Source organism: Sciurus vulgaris (genome assembly GCF_902686455.1).
Source record: "Sciurus vulgaris genome assembly, chromosome: 9".
Classification (NCBI taxonomy): Eukaryota; Metazoa; Chordata; class Mammalia; order Rodentia; family Sciuridae; genus Sciurus; species Sciurus vulgaris.
Window position 1 is genome coordinate 107,079,768 of NC_136469.1, and position 24,566 is coordinate 107,104,333.

The 24,566-nt window shown below is 36.8% G+C and overlaps 1 protein-coding gene across 1 annotated transcript in view; it reads right to left on the bottom strand.

Moving 5' to 3' along the window:
* The window catches only part of GABRB1 (gamma-aminobutyric acid type A receptor subunit beta1), a 391,432-nt gene extending 367,194 nt beyond the window's left edge, over positions 1-24,238 (bottom strand). Inside the window, exons 1-3 of the mRNA XM_079153927.1 lie at positions 24,085-24,238; positions 23,832-23,923; positions 23,356-23,423 (exon numbers count right to left, since the gene is read on the bottom strand). Of these exons, the coding sequence (XP_079010053.1) occupies positions 23,356-23,423; positions 23,832-23,923; positions 24,085-24,164 (240 nt within the window). The 5' untranslated portion in view covers positions 24,165-24,238. The remainder of the gene's footprint in view (positions 1-23,355; positions 23,424-23,831; positions 23,924-24,084) is intronic.
* Between the last annotated feature and the right edge of the window lie 328 nt (positions 24,239-24,566).

Sequence of the window (24,566 nt, forward strand, 5' to 3'; positions counted from 1 at the left end):
CATATCTCCCCAAATCCTGAATGTATGGACATGTGACATTGTGAGCATTCCTCTAGCGACATATCTTGTGAGGTTCTACCTTCTCAAACATTTTCTGCATGTCCAGTCAAATTACTTCCATGGGTAATTCCTTGTCTATAAGGGCATTTGTTTATTCTTTTAAAAGATCTTCTTGTGCATGAAAGAACTCAGGTTGTTTAGTCAGGCATGATTTCCACTAATAGAAACCATATAGACTTTTTCCTCAATAGATTCTATTTGCTTATTTGTTCAGTGAACCTGCCTCTAGGTACAGGTCAGTGATTAATAGGAGTTTTTTAAGAGATGATGGACCCTTCTGCATAGAAATGAATACTTTGTTCTCTAAATAGAAACTTTAGGTACTGTCAGCATCTCATGGATCCTTGGTCATTTCTAACCTCACGGATTCTATAAAACTATGTCCCAAATGAGTCACCTGTCTCTCAGAACCACAGTTTTGTACACCCTCGTAATAGTGCATATTTGTGCTGTGCATTGTATGGACTCCAGACTCCCGTCTCTTGCTCAGAGTTTTGCTATTTATCCCTCTTTTGCCTCTTTCTCACCATAGTTAAGTCACTTCCCATCAGGAAACTACTTAATCACACTGCTTCTCTTCATACCCTGAATAAGATCATTGTTAGATGGTATACTTCTGTGGTGAAACCATGCATGCTTCAATGCTATTGACCATTCCATTTTGGTGATGTATTTGCTGGATTAGATCATTGCCAAATCAAAATCCATACTTGAAATGTAAATGATCATCTTGAGTATGGTCTCAGACTCACTTGCCTTCTCAGGGGGAAAAAAACGTACAATTTGTTACTTAGTAAAGGAACTTATCTTTAGCCTAAGTACTAAATGTTCTAGAAATGTCCTATCCAGGATCTTTTTAGATGGTTTTTAATTTTGTGTGAGATTTTCTCATTTAATCCTTTGTTTTCCATCTATTCTCAATACCCTTGGGAAATTCTTTTAAAATAATAATATTAATCATAATTCAGTAGATTGCATTGTACAAAATATTCACAAATTTCTCCTATTTAATAGAAAATTTTGTGTGCCAATCATTATGGGAGCTATGTCCTTTCTTACAATATTGAAGTCTCAAAGACAGAGAGGTCTGGATTTCTCAGTTCATTTTGTCTCTCCCAATCGATTTGTCATTTTGCATGTGTATTCCTCTGATTTTCCTTCTTGTCCAAACTGAACATGGATGATAAAAGTGAAGAGAAAGAAATTGGTTGCATTGTCTTTATATGTCACAAGAGGCTACCCTCCCTCATCCAATCCTCTGATATGTTAGGACCTGAGGAGACCAAACACAAACCCAAATGGGAAATGCAGTATCTATTACTCCAGGCAAACTCAAGTGAAACAGAAACACTGATTTTGAGAAAATGTTATTTCAATAGGTTAAATGAGTGCCTTCCAAAAAGAACACAGTGAAAACAATTTATTTGAAATTTTCTTCACTGAAGAAAAAGGAGATAGTTTTAAAGACCTCTGAGAGAATGGTTCTTACTCTATTTCTGTGGTTTTATTCCTAATCAATTTAACATCTATTTTTCAAAGCGGGTAGGACTTATGTGGGATAGAAATGATGCCACTATTGTTTCCCAGCCTGGAAATAGGTAGGATAAGAATTTGAATTTAGATATATCAGTAAGGTATAACAAATGTCATTCACATAGAACATAATATGTATCTGATGATTTTATATTTTGGCCTAGGACTCAATGCTAGAATTTCACTATAAAAAAAATCACTGTTGTACTTTAAATCTTTGCATTTTGTAAGAGAAAAATGTTCCTAAGCAACCTTATACAAAAAACTTTAGCAGTGTATTGAATATGATTGTAAGTAGATTTCATGTCCTGTCTCGAAGGCAGGCTTTTCATTTTTTCCTTAATGGAGGAAAAGGTATAAAGAGCATGAACACACTATGTGCTCTCTGAAGGATTGGAAGAACAAAGTCTACATATGAGAGAGAACAGTGAAATGACAACTTTGCTCAAGGAATTCCTGATCTCTGACTGATCACCTTCCTAACTTAAAGCAAATGATGTCTTAGGGTGCTGGTAATACAGCCCAGCTATCATTGAATGGCATCTTAGCTCTCATCCAGCAATTCTGCTTCTACTATGGTGGGACCTGTTTAACTTCGATTAGCAGAAATAAGTCATCCCATCCAAGGAATGTAATTAACATTCCAAACAATATTTAGACAAAGTGCATGCTCATGTAAATGGTGTCTGCTCAGTTAACATTAAGTACCTTCTACACCAAAACAGATAATTAAAAAGCCCACTACTGAGTTCCTTCTATCTCAACTCAAGGGATAACTGCATTAATGGAGAACATTTAACTCCAACCCATAATTAAGTCTGGCAGTCTGAAATTATTCATTTTTTTTTTTTTTTAGGTTAAACTTTCTTTTCTGAACATTTTGAAATTCTTCCAAACCATGTATGTTTCAGATTCTATGCCCCACACGTATTTAGAGCACCTTTCTTCCCACAGAAAATTTACAAATCATTTTGTTAAACAGATGCAAAAAGTATTCCTTGGCTGATAAAACCATTGGTTCAAAATATGATTGTTTATGAAATTTAAAACCCAAACACACTTCAGAGATCATCTCACTTATTTCACCTTCCGCTTCAAAAATGATGACCCTAGAAACCATTGTTAACAATTCAGGTGCAACTATTGTGGATGAAGTATAGGTCTTCTCCTATGGTTACTAATAGAAAATGTAAATGAATCACCCTTATATTACTGTATCCAATGTAACTTGTGAAATTAAAATTTTCAAAAATCTCTTTCATAAACTGTTACAAATAATAATGATAAGACTGCCTTTTGAACTGCTTTTTAGACCTCAAAAATCTCAGGCAGTCATTTCCCATCAATCCTCATCATGGTCCTTTGGTACAACACCTGCTGCTATTCATGAAGGGAAAGCAGACAACATTATACCTAATCATTACATACAAAGAGAAGCAAGTCTAAGAGAGTTCAAGTGATTTTTCCCAAGGTCACACTGCAAGCTACAAGACAGCAAGAAACAGAAACCAGTCCTGGGAGTGCAGCTGAATGCTTTTTCCACTGAAGTGCCTAGACATTCATTTGCACACATATACTAAGTTCCCCTCTCTCCCTTTTTGAGTTTTCAAGGTTCTGCCTGTAAGTGTTCAAGGTCATCATTACAAGCACAGCCCAGTGCCATTTATATGCACATATGATGGGGGGACAAAGCTTGGCAGATGAGAGGTCATTTACCTCTTCTCAAAACATGAAAGAAAGACTATTCATTATTTTAGTATTATATTATACAGGTCCTGAGCTCTTTAAAATTTACTTTAGATTTGGCCAGTGGTTATTCAGCTTAAAGTAATTCTTCAAGAATAGGGAAAAGTAATAAAATGTGAACCTGGCAATCAAAGAGTTTAGAGGTCAAGTAATGAACAAACCAATACAAAGGAAACAACTAGTGGAGATTGAACTCCAGAGCTCTGAGGGAGTGTCACTTCAAACCAGCCCATTTAGCTGTTTTCTGACCCTAAGTGTGTGAGGGAGAAGCTGTGATACCTAGCCCAGACCTCACCTTTGAAGACACAAAGCCTCATTCCTCCAGCTGCCAAATGGCAGCTAACCCCTCTCAGCAGGGCCCCTCTCTAGACATGTCCTTACTGAAAAGAACTTTGTCACACATGGTCATGCCTCCATCCCATGACAGCTCATGCCATGGGGCAGCCTATTGTTGGTTGGCAGAGTGAATGTTTGTGTGTATTCGATCATTCTAGTTCCAGAGTTCACCATGGGGTTGGTTTCACTTTTGAAGAAACACCATCTTAATTCAACTTCTCCAAGATTTCACCTCTCCCTTTGTCTCTACCTGCTGCCCTCTCTCCCCCAAGGAATTTTTTTTCCCAAGACTACTAGTCAAGAGATATGCTAAGAATCACAAATCTCCATCTCAGAGTGTCAAGGGAACTAGTGTGCAAGTGTCCCATCCCTCTCCTTTCCTCATCTCACATTTGCTCTTCTTCTCTTATTTCCACCAGAATTAACTGCAAGCACTAAGCTTACCAAGCACCAGCTCTCTCTCACTCTTTTATCTTCTGTTGCCTCCTTTGGACACCCCAACTTCATTCACACACAAAATCGCTCCTAGTTTTTCTCTCCAAATTCAGCTTATCATTAACGACTCTTCTTGTCAACATGCTCATTTTCTTAATGGATATATATATATCCGTATATAAGCATATCTGTATATACGCTTCCATACTAACCATATACTACCTGTATGGTTAGTAATATTTTATTTCTAACTATATGTTGGCTGACTTTCTTTGATAATGAAATAAATTACCTGTATTCCTTTATCATATACTATCAAAATTTTATCTTTTCCCTGGGATTTTGGGATAGGTCCAGATATGTTTCTATGGTCAGCACTAGTTCTAACCTCTTGATGTTTTTTGAATTCTTACCAATCTGATCTGAGTACATGACTTTTCTCTTCCTGTACTCCATGCTGACCGAGATATAGAACCCAGAACCTTAAAAAAAAAAAAAAAAAAATCCAACAAACTATGTGTACAAGTAAAATTTTATTGAAGGAGGGGAGAAGCAATGATATATTACATCGGAGCAACGCAAAACAACATAAAATCAAAAATGGCATCCCTGTTGTAGATTCTCTTAGCCACTCTAACGCTGGGAAATATTTGCTGAGAACTTCAACCTCTTCTCTAGTTGATCAGTTTTTTGTCTCTGGTCTTCCTGTTTTCCCTGGTCCTCCATTTCTATTCTACTCTCAACTTCCCTTAAATTATTATTCAGAGAATAACAGCTCTTCTACCCTTCTTAGCATTTGACACAATTTTCTATTCCCAAAAGCTCATTAACATTTTCCCTAAACAAAGGGCCAGTTATTCTGGATCTTGCCCTTTGGCACCACACAACTGGCAGAGCTTTTGAAATCCCAGCCTTCTCTTTCTTCCTCCCTGCCCATCTCAGAGAGTGGAAAGCAACTCACAGATTATTTTCGTACTTACAAAAACTATTCTCTCTGCCTGAAGGATTAGTTTCAGTGAGTTTAAGTGGCACGTTTTTTTCTCTTTCCCCAACACACAGAGTCAAGGAAATTAACAGCGAGAACACACAGAGCTGGAGCCAGAACCCAGGGTGCGAAGCAACAGCCCATTTGTGTTTCATCATGCTGTTTCTCCAGAACAGATGGTGGCCAGTTTAGTCCATTTACTACTACATTAAGGCACCATATGGGAAAAAGAAGGTGGAAGGGAAGGAAAGAAGAGGGTGGAACTATCTATGATATTGAAATTGAATTTGTGATTGAAATTTGGTGCTCATTTGTAGAGTTTCGGGAATGAATGTGAGGAGTCAAGAGATGAAGTGAGCATTCGCTGTTAATTCACTCCAGAATGTAAATGGGAAAATGTAGGTGAAAACAGTGTTACTCACAGTGCTGAATATCTACTTAGAGGAAGTCATTTGCAGAGCAGGTGTCTGGCAATGATGATACACAGGTATCTCTAAGCTTTTATGTTCTTCTATTCTTTGAACAGTTTGTACTAGCATTTATTTCTTTTTTTCCATCTGGAATTTTCACAAACTTTCTTGGAGACTTCTAAGTAGCATCTCTCAAAAATACAAATATTTGCAGTGGTCATGGTCTTTCTTTTCTACTAACTCTCCAATAAAATCAAAAGTTAAATGGATTCAGAAGTTACAAAATAATGTACTGGTCTGATGATTTCAATTATGAAAGTCACTCTGAAATTACAACTTTTCATACCTCAGTAAAATCCACAATGCATTATGCCTAAAATTAAAACTTTCCCTGAAGGTCTCCTTGTGTCACACAACCCTGCACCCCACCCCGGGGGGAACTTAGCAATATCCTTGAACCAAAGGCAATGAAATTCTGACCTGTGTGTGCCAGAACCTGTGTGAGGCTGTAATTTACAAAGAAAAGGCATGCATAGTCAAACACGACCCTGCTAAACTCCCACCTGACACATAAGAACACAGAATATCCTTTAGCTGAGAGGTATGAACAAATGTACCAAAATCGACATCAATGAGCAGCAATAGTATACTTCATTTAGTACCACAAGGAGTAAATGTGAAAGCCTGTATTGACTTTAGCAGAATTTATTGATTTCCCCAATAGTCCAATTCTGCATTTTGTAAATAAACAACAGTTTATTTCAAGTAAATTGTTTTTCCCTAAATTGTGTTTGATAAATGCCTTCTACTTTATAAATCTACTGTTCATCTACAGTAAAGTCCTTTTGGTTTTTTTTTCAATTCTGTAGATGCAAATTAAATGATTGTTATGTTTCCCCTGCTGTCATTTAGATACAGACAAAAGAAAAGAGCCTTTTTTAAAATGTGTATTCCTTCATGAGGCAGAAAAATGAAATCTCCTATAAGACATGTGATAATAATGACTTGCTATTTTAACCTCGAGATGCCATCTGCATTTCATAATGCAATTTCCCTGTTCTGAAAGGACAGTGATGAAATGATCTGACCTTTACATACTACTGTTTGATTTCTCTCTCAGTGTTCACTAGGAGAAGTCAGAAGAGCTAAATATACCTGAATCTTTTCTTTCTCTACTAAGAAATGGGTGGTCTGATTGTCCTCTCTACTCTCCCCCTCAGGAAACAGTGGGCGTGCTTCCCCTTCCTGTGCCTGAGGTATGGCCCTTTTAGACAATCTTGGAATACAAATTAGTTCATTCTTTTCACTGGCAAGAAATCTTGTGAATTGAAAAAGAACCACCCATTTTGGATCTTTCAAGTTTTTGTCCTGGACTCAAACACTCTTGCGAGCAAAACTGCTAGGAAAAGTGCTGTATTGCCTTCTTTATGGACTGTGACGTGATGCCAATGGAGGGAAAAACCAGACCCTGGACTCCTACAAGACAACCCACTTCTTTGGTGAAAGTCTTTGTTTTATGCCTTCAGTCATGAAAAGATCAAGAAAAAAGTAATCCTGGACATGAACTGGAACAAGAAAGCAGCTATTCCCCTTGCTAAACCTCGTCTTGAGGCCTATTGTTTGGTACTCAGTCCTTTTGGGTGATATGCCTGTTTCTTCATTTTAGAGGAACAATAAAAGATCTGTTTTCAAAAGTATTAATTCAGAAGGGAGTGCACTCTAAAATGGAATGAGGGTTAGAAGACTGGCTCTGAAATCAGTCCTCCACTTCAAATCCATCTCCATCACAAATCAGTCTTTTTAGACTCAGTGTTTTAAAATATACATTAAACATACCTATTCTTAAGTAGCATTTGTGAAAACTGACAAAGAATTTATCCTGGTACCTGACACAGGATAAGACTCATTCTATTTTAACAACTATTTATTTATTTTGGTACGGGGATTGAACCCAGGGGTGCTTTACCACTCAGCTATATCCTCAATCTTTTTGTTTTTTATTTAGACAGTCTGGCTAAGTTGCTGAGGCTGGTCTCAAACTTGTGATCCTCCTGCCTCAGCTTCCTAAATTGCAGGGATTATAGGCCTGTGCCACCGTGTTCGGCACAATTTCTTTTCTTAATAGTAAAAGCTGCCTTTTTCTTATGTATACAAAAGTATGCATAAACTTGAACTGAATGCATCATTCTTAAATTCAATACTGTTTAATCCAGTCTGCCATGAGTGTAAGGCACTTGTCAGGCACAGAGAGATGCTCTTTTTCTTCAAGATGTTCTCATGGTTTTTGGGGACTGAATGTCTGCTGTGTCTTCCCTTCATTAATTACCCTGAAGTTCAGTAGTATGGCAACTTTTTCTGTGATGTAAGTTTGAGTAGTAGGTTCTGTAAGGTTAATAAACTAGTTGTTCCAGAAAAAGCCACTGAATTAATGACTTCCCAGCCAAGCTCCCTGTCAACTCCTCTGAGTATATGGTTATGCTTAAACAAAGGAATCAATTATATGTACAACTGCAGGTTATCAAAAATTGGGAAGTCTTGAAGATCTTACAATAGTTCATTTATAAGTGTGAAGTAGAAATTAGGAAGAATGTTAGAGAATTTTCTCTCCAGTCTCATCCTCTTGGCTTTGGACAGAACATACCTCTAAGTCAACTAGGACAGATATAATTATCTTTTCTTGTTCTGAAGCTTTCTAAGGATGAATATTTCCCAAGTACTCTTAGTAACTCTTTCCAGCATCTTCTCACTTATTACAGTCAAGATGCTCTTCCTTATGTCCAAGTTAATCTTTGCTTCCTTTTTCAAGCTAGGATTCTTTCAGAGGGGACATCAAATCCATTGTCTTTTCCTATTTATGATTAGAACTTAACAGCATGGACTCAGGCCCAGTATGATTTAAATTAGCAAATGGATCATCATTTTCAAATACCTGCAAACATTAATCAAGGCATTCCTTAATTTTTATAAAATTAAGTCCTGAGCTAAATAAAATCAATTGTTAATGCCTTTCTCCCAAGGATACATTTTTGCTACATATTAACCATGTTTCCTAAGCTTTCAAACCTATGTTTAAATGTTGTTAGAAATAACAATGTTTAGTGACCTGTCACACTGTGGACTCTGAAGCTAATTTGCTGGAGCAAATCACAGTCTCATCACTTACTAGTTACACAGCTTTGGGTAAGTTACTTAATTTTTCTATACTTCAGTTTACTTATCTGTAACATTATTATCAATGATACATATGCCATCTGGTTGCTTTATGGATTCAGTGTATTAATACTTTAAAGTAGCTAAAAAGGTATTTATTTTGTAGAAATGTTCAATATATATTACCATGATCAAGACCTCAAGATAATTTTCCAGGCTTGAAGATTACTGTGTGATGAACAAATCTCTTTTTGAATATTCTTGTTAATCTTACCTGGGCAGACTTCTCCAAACCAATTTCTCTGCTAGGAATTTCCTACCCTCCTACCTAGACTATTCTTTCCTTGCACGTCCCAGTTTGATTTCACTTTCTCCATCGTGTCATAAATGTGACCTCATCGAAGGGCCATTTTTTGGTATTAGTCATGTCAATTATGACTTCATTCAGTTGTATTCCTTTTACAACTTTTCTTTTCAGTGAGATTCTTGGATGTTCCTTGCTTGTTATAATTTGAATGTATTCTGTGAGTCTTCATGGGGTAAAATTTAATCCCCATTGTGAAGTAGTAAAATGGTAGAAACTTGATCTATTATGTTTAGAAGTGGGACCTTTCGGAGGTGATCAGGATTCAAGTCATTAGAGTGGAGCCCCCATGACTGAGTCCTGGTGGCTTTATAAGAAAAAGAAAGAGACCAGAAGAAACACACATATACATGCATAATTCCTGTCTCTTGACATATGATGTCCTATGCTGCCTCCAAACTCTTAACGAGAAGGTCACCAGCAGATGTAACCCTTTGGCCTTGAACCTCCAGAACCATGAGCCCAAATAAACCTCTTTTCTTTATAATTTACCCAGCCTGTGGTACTAGCAACAGAAATAGAATAATACATTCCTTTTAGAAATAAAGTTAATCTAACAGAATGAATCAAATATTACCCTATGTAAATTTATGATTACACGAATGGTATGCCTTGACTCCATGTACAGAGAAACAACATGTATCCCATTTCTTTACAATGAAAAAAAAAAGAAAGAAAGTGAATCATACAATTTTCAGTAAGTCTTCACCATTTCTACCAAGTTTCTTTGCTTGTACCCAGCTCTTAGAAACAGGAGTGAACTGATCAGATCATGCTTTTACTTGTTTGATTATTTATAAACTTTAATGCAAAAAAAAAAAAAAATCATATTAGGTTATCTCACCTACTCTACATAGTTTTATTGTTCATGTTTATATACAAAGCACTTATAACAATGCCTGGTACATTGAAAGTGCTCAGCAAATAGGTTCATGATGATGATGATTGCTGAAGGCTGAGTCCCCCCCAAAAAAGTCATGCTGAAACCTAGTACTCCATGTGATGGCCTTTGGAAGTCATTTGGTCATGGGGACAGAGCCCTCATGAATGATATTAGTCCCTTTATAAAGGAGGTCCCCCAAAGTTCCCTTACTCCTTTCATGTTTGAAGACATAGTGAGAAGAAAGTCAGAAAGTAGGCTGTCATTCACCAGATCCAGAATCTACTAGCACTTTGATCTTGGACTTCCATCTTCCAGAACTGAGATAAATTTCTGTTTATTTACAATCCACCCAGCACATGGTATTCTGTTGTATTAATTTAAATGAACTAATGACAATGATGGTAAAGGAGGATGAAGAAATACTATGACTAAAATTTGTTTTATTTTTCCCCAAATACCTACTAAGGGGTCAGGCACTATGCTAAAAGATTTATACACATTATCTCATTTGGTCTCCAATACACAGCTTAAAGAAAAATTCAGATTTTGGTTGGCATAGGATAATCATAAATCTTGGCTTTCCTAAAAAAGTGTTGGTTTAGACTTGTTGACCCCAGGCAGTTACTAATAGTGTCCCTTTTCATTCTTTTTTTTTTTTTTAATTTTTTTTAATTTTTTTATTTTTTACAGACTGCAGTTTAATTCATTATACGCAAATGGGGTACATCATTTCATTTCTATGGTTTTACACAATGTAGATTCACACTATTCGTGTAATCATACATGTACATAAGGTAATGATGTCTGTCTCATTCCATGATTTTTATGATCCCTCCATGGGTGATTAATGTCAAGGTCCTATAAGTATGGGAGGGTAGGAATTAAAATCTAGAAGTCAACCTCAGAACCCTAAACCTTAGGTTAAGCTCATGGAAAACCATATATCCCATTTTATCCACGTATCGGAAAGTAACATAATATATAAAATTCAGGTATGGGAGGACTGTGTGTAGGATGAAACTGAGAGGTAATAGCCTAGTTTCTTCTCAGAGTGAGAATCAATTGAAAGTTATTAGGAAAAAAGATAGGAGGTATTTTCATTTTTTGTCAGCCCCCTCAGGGATGTTTCACAATTAGTTCTGTGAGTTCTAACAGTGTGATGAAAATTCCAATATCAAACAAAAATATTATTCTATTTGATTATGCATAATGTGAACTAGTATCAACCCTGAAGTCCTAGCATCAAGGAGGAAGAAATTTATTATGAGCCTGGGGGATAATAGTAAAATGATAAAAATAACAGCACTTTAAAGTATTTTATAGTTTATTCATCACATTTGCTGAACATAAATTTGTATACGATATACTTGTTTTGACACCGCTTACTAAAACAGGCGGAATGAAAATTATTTCCATTTTACATGAAACTAAGAATCAAATTAAGAAAGTCATGAGATTTATACTTGAAAGTATGAATCAGGAAACAATATTGTTCTGAGATGTTAAATTGATTTAAAGTCATTCAAATTTGGATGGACTGGGTTGTAGCTCAAGGGCAAAATAGGTGTTTAGCAAGTGTGAGACCCCCTGGGTTCAAGTCCCATCAGCACACACACACACACACACACACACACACACAATTCAAATTTGACTTGAAAGAAACATGCAGGGGAAGGCAGTTCAGGGGAAATACCAAAATTATACAAACCAGATTGATAGTGCCTGGCCTTGAATAACTGCTCTTGTTCTGCCCGCTGACCACTGATTTTAACTACGAGATTGATCATTAAAACTACAAAATTGTATTGCCACCTTCTCGAGTCAGCATGAAAGCTACACTACCAGAGAACACAGTTGAATTTGTTGATTTCACATCTTGAACGACACAATATTGGGTATCATTGTTAGATCAAGCAAAATGCTTTTCAAGTGCAGAGGATCAGTGCCTGCCACACAAATGCTGTCTCAGCACACCTCTGGCCCTTCTTCTAGCAGTTTCTATCAGCTCCCAAACTCAGGAAGCTGCTGATGCTAGGGGTAAGTATGAAATAACTCCAGATTCCTCTCTCCTCAATCCTTTTCTAATCTCTGCCCCATAAGCAAAACAGCCCTCTCATTCCACCATCCATGCGCATGCTGGTATAAACACAGGGATTGAAAACCAACATTACTTTTGCCTGTCCCAGGGCTATTTGCATTTCAGCAGGAGGCAAAGTTGAAGATATCAAGTTCTAATGATGACATTTCAAGCTGGTGCTTTCCAAGTTAATCTGAAATTACTTTCTGCATGTGCTTCCTACCTACTCTACCAATAGTCTCATATCTTGATTGAAAAATTAAGTGCCACTTGGTGAGAGTGAATAGGATAAATATATTGGAAAAGTATAAAGGCAATTGCTTTATTTTGGTTTTGGCTCACATATCTCTGTTCATTTTGCAGAACCATGCTGCAAATCCTTTAAAATGTGGAAAAGCAGGACAGTGACTATGCAAAATCATAATTCATCAAGTTATATTTGTGGTCGATGACAGTGCTTTTGAGTGCAATAGGACAGATGACTTCCTGCAATATTCAAAAAAAAAAATCATTCCTTTCTGCAATTTCAGAGAACCAGGTTATGAAAGCACTTTCAAACTTGATGTCAATACTGTTTGTGGGGTGTTGCCCAAAGTAGTGCTTACATAAGTGTGGGAGATATGCACCAATAACCAACCAAGACTGAATCTGTTTTTCCAGTTTCACTCACCAATTTTTTTTCCATTCTCCTCTCCAAATTTTTCATCCTACCCCCATTCTCTCATTCCCAGCCTCAAAACTTCTAAAGATCGCTTCTCACCACATTAAACCAGAAGTTTTCACTTGACCAGTGATAACCTTTGCACCACATGCTCTTTTTCTCTCTGCTCATCAGCCTCAACTTAGCAGTTCATTTGAATTGGGATTTTTGCTCTCAATTATTTCTTTGAGATGCGCTAAATTTGTGTGTATGCTGCACAAGGGATGGGCAAGCAGCCATATCTGTGGTAAGACTCTTTCATCACCACTTAACGTGGTAGTTGACTTGACCATTGGTTACAACAAATGACTGTGGTATGTAAAAGATTTTTAAAAATTAACATTTTGTTAAAGCATATAGCAACAAGGATAGAATTACAGCAGAAATGAGTAGGAAAATGATGAACAGATGTAGATATTATCTACATATGTATTAAATACATATTTTGTGGATTATGTAATTTTTGGCTTCATATTTTCATATCTAATAAGCTTGGTTATTTTTTAAAATCTGACTCTTCTCATTTAAAAATCTCTCCAGACTGACTGAGGAACACTTTTCCACAGGCTATCTTTCATGTTTGAGTTTCCTTTCTTTTTAAATGCCATTCATTTTGTAGTCACTAATCAAATTATTCTTTAACAATTTCTTAAATGCATCTATAAATATTGATAGTCCAGGTGCCAGGAAGATGACATTTGAAAAAATCAAAAGCAGTGATTATTTTTAAAGTAGATGAAAAGTTTTATACACACACACACACACACACACACACACACACACACACACATATACAAATATCAACTATGTATATATATAGTGTTGATATTTGTCATGAACTGATTCTGTGTGAATCTCACTGTGCCATATGATAAAGCCATTTCTATGGAAACGGTTCACGATCCACAGTCAACAAAAAAGAAAATTTAGATGAAGTTATAAGGTAGGCCTGATGGAGAAACTATTAATTTCTGAATTAAATAATACAAAGTGCTATTATTGCTAACGATTTTTATGACTAGAAAAAATTCTTTCATAATCTTAATGAATGCTATCATTAAGCCTCTACAATACATTAGGAGGTACCTAGAGAATATAAAGAATAAAATTCTAAATTTCCTGGAGCTTACATAGTTGGAAGGAAAAAGTTAAAGTTAATAGGAATCTTATATGGATGGGTCTTAACTGTGTTGAGTCTTCTGTCTTTTAGGAATCTTGATTTGTTTATATACCCCAGATATTCTCTTTCTGACAGAATTTCCCCTATTCTGACTGCAAAAAAAGATCCATAGAAAAATATGATTTCCTGTAGATTTTGAAGTAGATCTAGATGCATTTCAGTGGGAGAGGGGTTACAGGTAGTAGGAGGGAGAAACAGTGGCCACTGACATGAGAAAATGTTCTAGGTACAGGTAGGATTGCAAATGCACTGTCTCTATGGAAACCATAAAGCTGAGCTTCTTTGCTAGAGAACTGTGTACCATTCCCTTGAAAATAATAAATCCTAAGAAAAAAAAAATCTCCTCATGAGTCACAAAGGGTTAGAGTAGGCAGGAACCATGAGCTTTCAACAAATCTGTTCCCCTGCTTTCCGGAAGTATTCCAAATAAACTCATTCAAGTGGGATTCACTGCTACCAACTTCCCTGCTTGATCAATTCAGCAACACGAGCAAGGCACCCAACCTTTTATTTTTTCTTGTTGTATTTGAAGGGGCTTCACTCATACATCCCCACACTCTTTTTCTGTAGAAATAGAGGGCTGGAATAGCAGATTGCTAACACTTACCCACAAACTCTTTTCTATTTGAATCTATTCCTCTAGCCATTTCTGTCTCCTTTCTCTAAACTAAATAATATGATCTATGAATAAGACATTGCTTACATAGATTTCCCTTTTTTTTTTTTTTTTTTTCAGGAAGCCAACATGCAGGGGATGGTATGTTGAATTTTTGTTTAAAATCATACCCAACAGGCCATTCAAATGTTTCTGTTTTGCAAAGCTCCTGGGAGTCACTTTGTAATTTCCTGGCAGGTAAGCTTCATTTCTCAGGTCATACCGTGGGCCTCGCTCAGACTGTCTCGCTCAGACTGTCTGTTATACCAGTCTCATTTCATCACCAAATGCACTTTCTACAAGAATTCACACTGCTTTCATGCAATTTCACATGGAAGCACAATGTTCCAGAAGGACTGAATCACTTTAGAGATGCAGTGGAGAAGGGACCAGATGCTGTGTAAGTGGTTTCCCCACATGCCTTTTTTCCCTACCCTGTAGCTTTATAAAAACAACTAAAACAGAGTACAAAGATCACCTCTCTAAAGGAATTTGAAAAGTACATTCTAAATCTTATGAGAGTATAGGTCCTTCTAGATAAAGAACTATAAGACTAAGGATAGAGTTGACTGCTTTCCATTCTCTATGTCTAGTATCCTTTCTCCATGTCTCTAATAGACACATTTAGACTTACATTTATGTGCTATATGTTTCCTATCTATGGGATGTGCCTTATTTGTGAATAGAATTAGAAGATTCACCAAGGAAGTGGTCCATTTCAGGATGGCTCCTATCTGCAACGTTCTATGTCAATGTACCCACAAGTACCTTATAAATAACATATGCTGACTATTTCTCATTCTGGAAATATATCCACTCAAAGTGAAGGAGATGGTACAGTCCTCCTTTACCTGAGTTCCTGCTGGGCAGATAGTGTCCCATCTGCTAGTCACCCAATACGCAGCCTCAGAGGGCATCCAGGGCTCACTCCTCTCACCTCCATCATCCAGCCAATGACTAAATACCTATCATTTGCCTTTATTTTTATTACTTTCCATTCCTAAGACCACTGTACTACTTTAGGCATCACTCCTCTCTTTGATACACCCTCTTAGTGTCTTAGCTAGAAACACTGTCCCCAGTTTTAGCCTTCTCTTCATCACCCTCTACATAACTACAAGAGTGATCTATTTGAACCTTTTGGCAGATTTCTCCATTCGGGATTAGGATCCACCTCATTAGCATACATAGTTCAGCATCATTCCTCTCTCTCTCTCTCTCTCTCTCTCTCTCTCTCTCTCTCTCCTCTCCCCATGTATAAAAGAGAATTTTCTTTTTAAAATGAAAATATAGGCTATGTATAAACTTTTTAAACTAAATATTCAAAGGAGCACACAAAGAACAGTTACTATCTCTCTAAAGCATTCTCCTAATCCTTGTTCTGATTCTAAGAACTGAGGACTGTTGCTTGCTCCTTGTGTACTCTTCCAAAATTGGTCAGCACACATAAAAACAAAATGAACATGTCTACCGTGAGGCTTCTTTATACACAAATAAGAGTATTCAATAGCACTGTTGTAGACCTTGCACTTCGCCTTGTGCCTTTAGGTTCCTACAATAGCCAATTACCTGTGATTCCCAGAATACTCCACTCTGTGTTCAGGCATGTCTTCCTGTACATACATCCTTTCCTTTGCTTGGAAGGTCATTCTCATTTGCAGCCTATCCACGATTGCCAGCTACTATTCCTCTTTAAGATTCATTTCAGGTGTCGACCCTTCACCATGCCTTAGAAACTACTTCTCAGTGACCCTATCTATACATATGTCTCTATCATAGCATGTACCACATTGTTTTAAAGTAACTGTTTATTGTACATTCCCTTCTACACTACAAAATCTTTGAAGGCATGGGATTGGCCTAGTTTTATTTCCATCCCTAGTGCTTAGTTCAGTACCTGATAAAAGATCAAGTGTTCAGTAAGTATGTTTTAAAACGAAATACTCAAGATCAAGATAACTATTGATGTTTCAAAATCTTCTAAAGGGAAAAATCTTCACACTCCAAGATTAGAGATTTGAAATAATATTTTAAAAGACTATAAATTCTACAAGGACAGAGACCACATGTTTTATTCAATAGAATAGTTGAATGAATGCCCTTGGAAATTTGCCCTTTAATCTTAAATTCACAGTACGATAACAGATTTTTTTGGAACAGTGAGGGACAGGTGAGATACATTAGTTCCACTTAGTGGAGAAGGAGCAATGTGGACTATGAAGATTCTAAAATGGAATAACTGGACTCACATTAGGTGAAAAATGCATCTTTCATTTTTTTTCTTATGGCCAGTTGTTTTGCTAAAATGAATTAATTTTAACTCTTTCTTAAGACCTGCCAAATAGCTGAATAATAGGTTGCTAAGTATTACTATTAACTTTAACTTCCTTCCCTTTCAATAGATAGAAGACAAGGAACTTCAGGGCTGAGATTTGGTTCAGTGGTAAGTGCTTGTCTAGCATACATGAAGACTTGGATTCAATCTCCAGCATTGCTAAGAAAAAAAAAAAAAAAGTCAAGGAACTTCATAAAATATACATCTTACTGAAAATAGAGTATTCTAAAATGTAGAAACTTGGTCCTGGTATTATAGAAAATAAGACTCGGTGTTCTCATAGTTTACAGGGCATTAAATATGACATTCAATCCACTAGATGCATATACCAATTAATTTTCTTATTATTCTCAGGTATGTGTATGATAGTTGAGCCCTCTTACTGAATCCTAAACCAGTTAGAAATATTAAAACCATTTTTATTTTGAAATGTTTACCTTTTTATAATGAAAGATTTCATATATATTTGAGTATTTTTGAAGGTACCCTCAAGTATTTGGGGAATGCCAAGATAAAAGCACCAAAAACTTGGAGAACTGACCCTGGTACTCAGCTGATACAAACACCCAGGTTTTGCCATTTATTTCTCAGTCACCTCAGGGTAGGATTTTAGGTAGGTTGGATAAATCCTTTGGGATTTCCAGAACTTGAAAAATAACAGTTTTCCTCTGTTTCACATCAAATAAGTGCTAAAAATTTTGTGAGTTTGATAGTAGTGGATCAGTGTTCCCAGGGTGAATACAGTGGACAGATACCACCAGTGAGAAATACTTTCAATCTGGTCTTGACATCAATATTCAATGCAATATAAACCAGGTATCAGTCAAGTCTCATTTCAAAGATCATTGATCCAACATGTCTTGTTATTGTCTTTGCAAATGTGTTAAAGAAGAAAAAATTGGATGATAAAACCATGACCAATCAAAATGATGATTCAGAAGACCCTAGATTGCCTACAATCATTACTACAGAGTTCCCAGGAGACTGTCATAATTTGTGCTCAGTAGGAACTCAGTAAATGTTTGTTGATTGACTCATTAACAGGAAAATGAGATGGAATAAGACAAAATCTAACAGGAATAACACAAGAGGAAGATTCTTGATCTTAACAGAGTCTGAAATCTTTAAAGGTCCATATTTTTATTATAGAATATTTGAACTGGAAAGGGTTTAGCAATCATGTAATCTACTTCACTTTACAGAATAGAATTTCTGAGGCTTAGAGAAATCAAATTCCTCACCCCAGGTCCCAAAGCTAAACACTGAGAACATTTAATTTTTTACTAACTTGGCAGTTCGGAAGCAGTCCCTGAAGACAGGCTGCCTAGTTTCAAATCTGCCATTCACTAGCTCTGTAACTTCTGAGTAAGTTATTTAACCTTTCTCAACCTAAGCTCCTCCCTCTCTGAGCATCAGTCTTTCAATCTGTAATAGAATTTCACAGCCTTAAATCAAGAAGTAAATAAGCTACAAAGTAAAACTCTTGATAACCATACTTCACATATGTGAAATGTTCCATAAATGATACTACTTATTTTCATTTTATTGTATATTTTAATATCCAGTTCAGTCTGGTAATCCTAAAATCACAGGGTTTCAAATGTAAAAATCAAACATTTTAAAATCTAGATATACTTGATTTAATGTGTTTTGGGGTATAAAACATATGTTATCTCCAAACAGGCAAAGGGAAGAGCTTCCCCTCAGATGGTATAATATTCTCACCCAGCACTTAAAGGAAAGACCTTAGTGATTACTCACATATTTATATCTTTAGTGAATGGCTTTCACCTATTCTTGCCTTTAAATGGCACTGACCTATCTGCTCTTTTTGCAAAGAAAATTCTATTATAGTACTAGAGAATTACTAAAAGAAGCAGGAGTATGATTGGGCTATTTTATAAAGCTATTGCTAGCTCCTCATTGGGGGGAAAACTTTCAATGTTCTCTATTTTGAAAACGAAAAGCCATTGGTGTTCTGTAAAGCAAAAGGACAGAGCTATCGGGGTTACTGTGCTTGGCACTGTTTTCATAACCCTCATTTACATTTGGCTGATTTGTGAGTAGTGACACAGTGATGGAGACTACTTATTAGTTTAAATCAAACTCTATCATTCAGCCTCTTGCCTTTGTTGTTTATCACTAATTATTGAACTAATTTTTCCTTTTGATCATAGACACCTGTTTAACTAGCTGAAACTTCAAAGTGAAGTTGAAACCTTGACATAACACCATTCCTAGAGAAATTAAAAAGAAAAAAAAGTTCAAATTCTTAATAAGGCTAGATCTTAGAATAACATACCACAACCCTGACACTCAAATGCTGTCCACACTCCAGAAACGGACATTACCCAGAAAAAATCCAGAATGTTAGGATCCACTTCAGACCTCTGGTTCAGAATTTTCACTTTAACAAGATCCCAGAGTGATGCAGGTATACAGTAATTATTGAAAAGCACTGAATTAGAGAAATGGATGTGGAGCAGCAGAATTCTCACAAGTGGTTACTGTTTTGAGTCAGTGTGGTAATAATAAATATGACTGAACTATATTCCTGAAACCTATGGAATCAAATATTAAAATAACAACATTGGTGAAATTTAAGTATGTATTTTGTAATTAAATTTATCTTTCTTTTGAGCTTTATTTATAAAATTGGCTCATTTCAGTATTAGTTATCATCGATGTTGTTATTAATTATGATACCTTTAAGAGCATTCACTGTTGTATCCACCCATGGTTGAAAAAAAGGAACGAAACAATAAATACAAGGTAAGTGTCTCTTATCGTAAATAAGTTGGGCTGACCCCTTCTTTGAAAGTCTTCTGGGGGTAGCCAATTGGACCATAATATCTTTAGATTAGGGACAAAGAGATGTGTGGTTGGAATACCCAATTAATGATCAGGATCTGACTCTTGAATAATGAGGAATAACTAGTTATGGGAATTTGAAGTACATGATTTCAACTATTTGTGTGTAATCAATATCATGTATCCTCAAACCACTACTAGAAAACTTGCCCAGGACTATCTGTGTTTTACTAGGCTTGTAGTTAGCGGTTACCTTAAAGACAATTTCTGAGAGCTCTTATCTCCTTTTGTCTCTTCTTAGCTCTAGTCTTTGCCTCTTGTTAGGGTGGGGTTGGGGGAAGACTTAGCCAGAAATTGTTTTAAAAGGTTTGAAGGAGTTTAATAAACAATAAATGAAAATCACAGCAGTTTTTAAGATGACACTTCAGAAAATGACAACAGTATATAATTGATATCACAAGCACCACATAGACCATGATGCAAGAAAACTTCTTCCTAATTTAATCAATATTATTATGTGGAAGGAAGTCTTTCTCTTAAATATATATTTTTCTACATTAGAATTATTCTTCAAAGCTTTTGCATTTACTGCTCAGAAGCAATGATTTTGAAGGTCATTATTGGTTTCTCATTTAAATTAAATTTATTTTTAATTGATACATAAAAACACAAAAATTGTACATGTTAATGGCATAACATGCTGTTTTGATACATGTTGATGATTCTTGATTATAGAAATTCTTAACTACAAAGTCTCTTTTTATTTTTCTTAATTTGGGGAAAATATTTTATATCCTCAAGGACATGAGTCAGAAAGCACTATTGTTATGATGCTAGTGTTTAAAACATATTGATAGTGTTTAAAAGAGATAATGCCCTAAACCAATCTGGAGTTACAATTTACTTAGAGTAGCACAGGAAAGGAATAAAAATTAGTAGAAACTATTTCTCAGACCCATTAATTTAATGCATAATTATCATGACATTTTCTCATGGAATGGGAAATAATGATAATGAATAAAAATATAAAAAGGAGCAATGTTTTAATAATGTATTTAACTTACTTAAACCTATTTTATTGGAGTCTTGTCCAATCTTGTTTTCCCTTAATTTTTGTGAAAATTTCATTAAAGAACTACAAATTTTACTGCCTATTGACATACTGAAACATATTAATTAAAAGCAATGAGTCTTATTTCCCACGAAGTTTTAGTACTACTTTTATGGTCTAAAAATCAAAGCATGTTACAGACAATTCTCTTACTTAGTGGTAAAGGTCTAACCATTCAGGTTGCTTTTATGTAGAACACTCAATCCTTAAAAAAAATTCCTCTTCATTTTCATTTTTTCTTGGAGTTATTTCCAATCTAAATGCTTTGTCATAGATGAGAAGCTAAAATAAACCTTGGACCTTTTTGGTAGCTGACATTAAAAGGAGAAACAAGGAAGAATAAATAAATAAAGATTTTATATTTTCCAACTTTCAGTGATTTCTATTTCCCTAGCATGTCTACTGAGACCACTGTGAAGAAGTAATTGGTGTTTCAGTATAACATATTTTCAAGGTTTATCTGTTGAATGAATACTTTTTGGAAAAAGTGCACATATCAATGTATGATGAATAAGCACACTGTATTATTCAGTCATTAGAAGGAAATATCCAATGCTACTGCAATTACATTCAATCCTTTCTTTTAGCTTATGTATGAATTTAGTTGAACAACTGATAATACAAAGCTTTTTTGTTATGGTGGTCGTTTTGGTTATCAACACTTACCTATTCAGCTGAGTTTTTAAAAAAAATAACAGAGTGTTTATAAATATAGATAACAGAATTTACTGATTTTTTTCTTTTAATTTTTAAGGCACTGGGAATGAAACCCAGGACATTGCATATGCTCAGCAAATGCTGTGCCACTGAACTATACCCCCCAGTCTTGACCAAGAGAATTATACATCTTTAGAAATTCTGAAAGGCCTGGTACCCTATACACTAAGGTAGAAGACTGGTAAAGTCAACATTTGCTTGAATCTTTAATTTTATGAATTATCAATGTGGATGCTTACAAGATGCCAAGATAAATGACTTAAAAAGAAAATATTTTCATCATCTATCTACATGACATAACTTGTTAAACTAACTCATTTTCTAACTCATCCAGTTTTATACATGTTCACACATTAATACATTTCCCTGAGTGTGTGTAAATTGTGTGTTTTGAGTTGCTTTGTAATTTTAGCATGTATGTAAACAGAATGTAATAAGTAAATCTGTCAAAAATCTTTTCCCAGTCAAAAAATATTCTCTTGTGTGCAATAAGTTTTAAAACGGGGTTTCTTTTTCCAGTAAACAATCAAAGGCACTTGAAAATACTCTTTTAAATAATCAGAAACATTTTAAAATAGTATTTTAAATAAACTATTTAAAGTAGGGTCAGTTACAACTATAAAATACTGAAATATAATAACCACACTTTTATTCAAATCCTATTCAATATGATATAAATATATTTGTTTCTTCCTGATATAACCAAAAAAAAATGAAAAGAAAAATTCTTAAATGTTAGTATGTTAACATAAAATGACACAAGGAATAAAATGAAAGATAATCCAATGGCCATTACAGCTACAGAGAGAGAAAATCCTGAAAGGTTTTAGCCTTTAAATTATTCAAGATATCTAAATTTCTGCTACTATATTTTTTTTCTCTCCAGTGGAATAATAATGGCATTTTGATCTAGCTGTTCTCTGGATAGTGTATTCTAGAAAAGCAACAGGCATTTCCTCCTGAACTCACTGTAACAACTAAAAAAACTGCTACCCACAGTGGGTGCATAGAGCCAACAGATAGAGTAGCAGCTATGATTTGAAGCATTTTGCAGCAGCTTCAGAAAGCAGAAAAAGAAATGAAGAATATTGACCCCTTTGAAATGGAGGGATTGTGCTGCTATTATCACTCTCCACTCTCTCCACAGGCCCTTTGATCATGGGGCTTTTTCTACAAGTGCAGTTGGGTTTCTAGAGTAAAGGAAAGCAATATAACTCGACCCATTTTGCTTCAAATTTACAAAATGCAGAAAGATAAATTCATCAACCTCCACATAGGAACAATACAAGCCCTTCCCAGGAACAGGCTTGGGCACTCTTCACGTTAGCAAGCATGGACCGTTATTTCAGCCTGTTGCTCCTGCCTCACGGTGTGCTAGAGCCTGAAGAAGGCAGGCGACACTCCGAAACCCCGACTGAGCGCACGGTGGTGGAGTCTCCGTGAATCTCGGCTGGCAGTCTAAGGAAGCTGTGCTTAGCAAGTGGAGGCTGCGGACCACTGATCCGGGGTCCCTAGTGCAGGCTGCCTGGTAGCCAGCAGATGGTGCCCTCCACATCTCCACTCGCTGGGAAACCCGGCTAAAGTAAAGCTCAGACTCCGCCCCAGCCAATCTGCCGGCGCAACAGTCACCCGTCCTTCCCAAAATAGTGCCGAGCACGTTTCCTCTGGAACACCGCAGTAGCCAGTGTGTGTCGAAAATACAAACCCCGGGGCAATCGGGTGTGTGTGGTGGAGTGGGGAGCGCGCGCGGAGTGGGACCCCGGGGCCAGGGGCTAGGTGACCGCCAATGAAACGCAGAGGACGCGGGGATCTGTCCATTTCACATCTGCGTAAGCCGGGCAGCCGGGCCCGTCGCGAGGCCACTCACCATGTTCACTTCGGAGACCATATCTATGCTGGCTACATCGATCCGCATGCCGACGTCCACTGGGGGCCCTGTGGGGAGATGGGACCATATTAAGGACATATTCTCAGAGTGGCAGTGGGCTGGGGAGGGGGTAACTCCCTAGTTTTTACTACCTTCTGAACAGCCTCCCTCCCTCCCCCCAACCTTATTTTGGGGGACAGCCTGGGAAAACAGGTGTGGACACACCGTGATGCAGTGACTAGGCAGAGGGTGTGTCGGGCCGGAGTGAGGTCGGCTCAGCGTGGGGATCATCTACCTGAGATCCGGAATCCTGTCCTGTGTGTGTGTGTGTGTGTGTGTGTGTGTGTGTGCGCGCGCGCGCGCGTCCAAAGCGTAGTGCATGCTCACGAAAATGACATTTTTAATTTTTGCACTTATCTTTGACAGAAAAGGTGAACTAGGGATGGGTTACAGGTTGAAAAGGGATGAAGCATTACCTCCAAAGTCCGGCCGCAAGCGAATGTCATATCCTTTGAGCAATCGGTCCACTGTCTCTTTCACGTATGACATGTTGCTGGGTTCATTGGCGCTGAAGGAAAGAAGTAGGGACCGTATTCAAAATAAGCACAAACTGAGAGCAGACATAAAAAGATGCAGGCACACCTACCCCCAAATAACAAGATACACAATTCAGCAGGCATGTAAAAAGAAAGCTATCAGAGAAAGAGAGATTCAACAAAGGCGGCTCACCTGTGTGCACAACAGACCATGGCAATCATCACAGGGAAAGAGAGAAGCCCCAAACTCTCTCTATTTTGTACTGTCCACATTACTAACTCTGATTAAGGAATTGTCTTTTCTGCGAAGATTCAAGGAATGCAACTTAGTCGGCGGCTGGGCAGTAATTCCCGAATGGACCTGCGCATGCGCAGAGGGTGCTCACTACTAAAAGACACCTTGTGCCTTGCAAACAATATTCCTAGTGGAACAGGCAACAGATAACAATCCCTTTAAAGTTCCTGTTTGGGGTGCTCCGCGTTCTTTGGGTAGTTGGAGACAACCTGCTGTCTCTATGCAGGGGATCCTACTTGCATGTGTATATAGAGTTTTCCTCGTGCATTGGCGGTGGATATGTTCTTTTCCTTCTTGCCATCAACCTGATTTTTTTAACTCGGCTTTCAGTCATCTGGTTAAGGCTGCCTGTGATTTGTATCTTTCGTTGGCAGTCACGG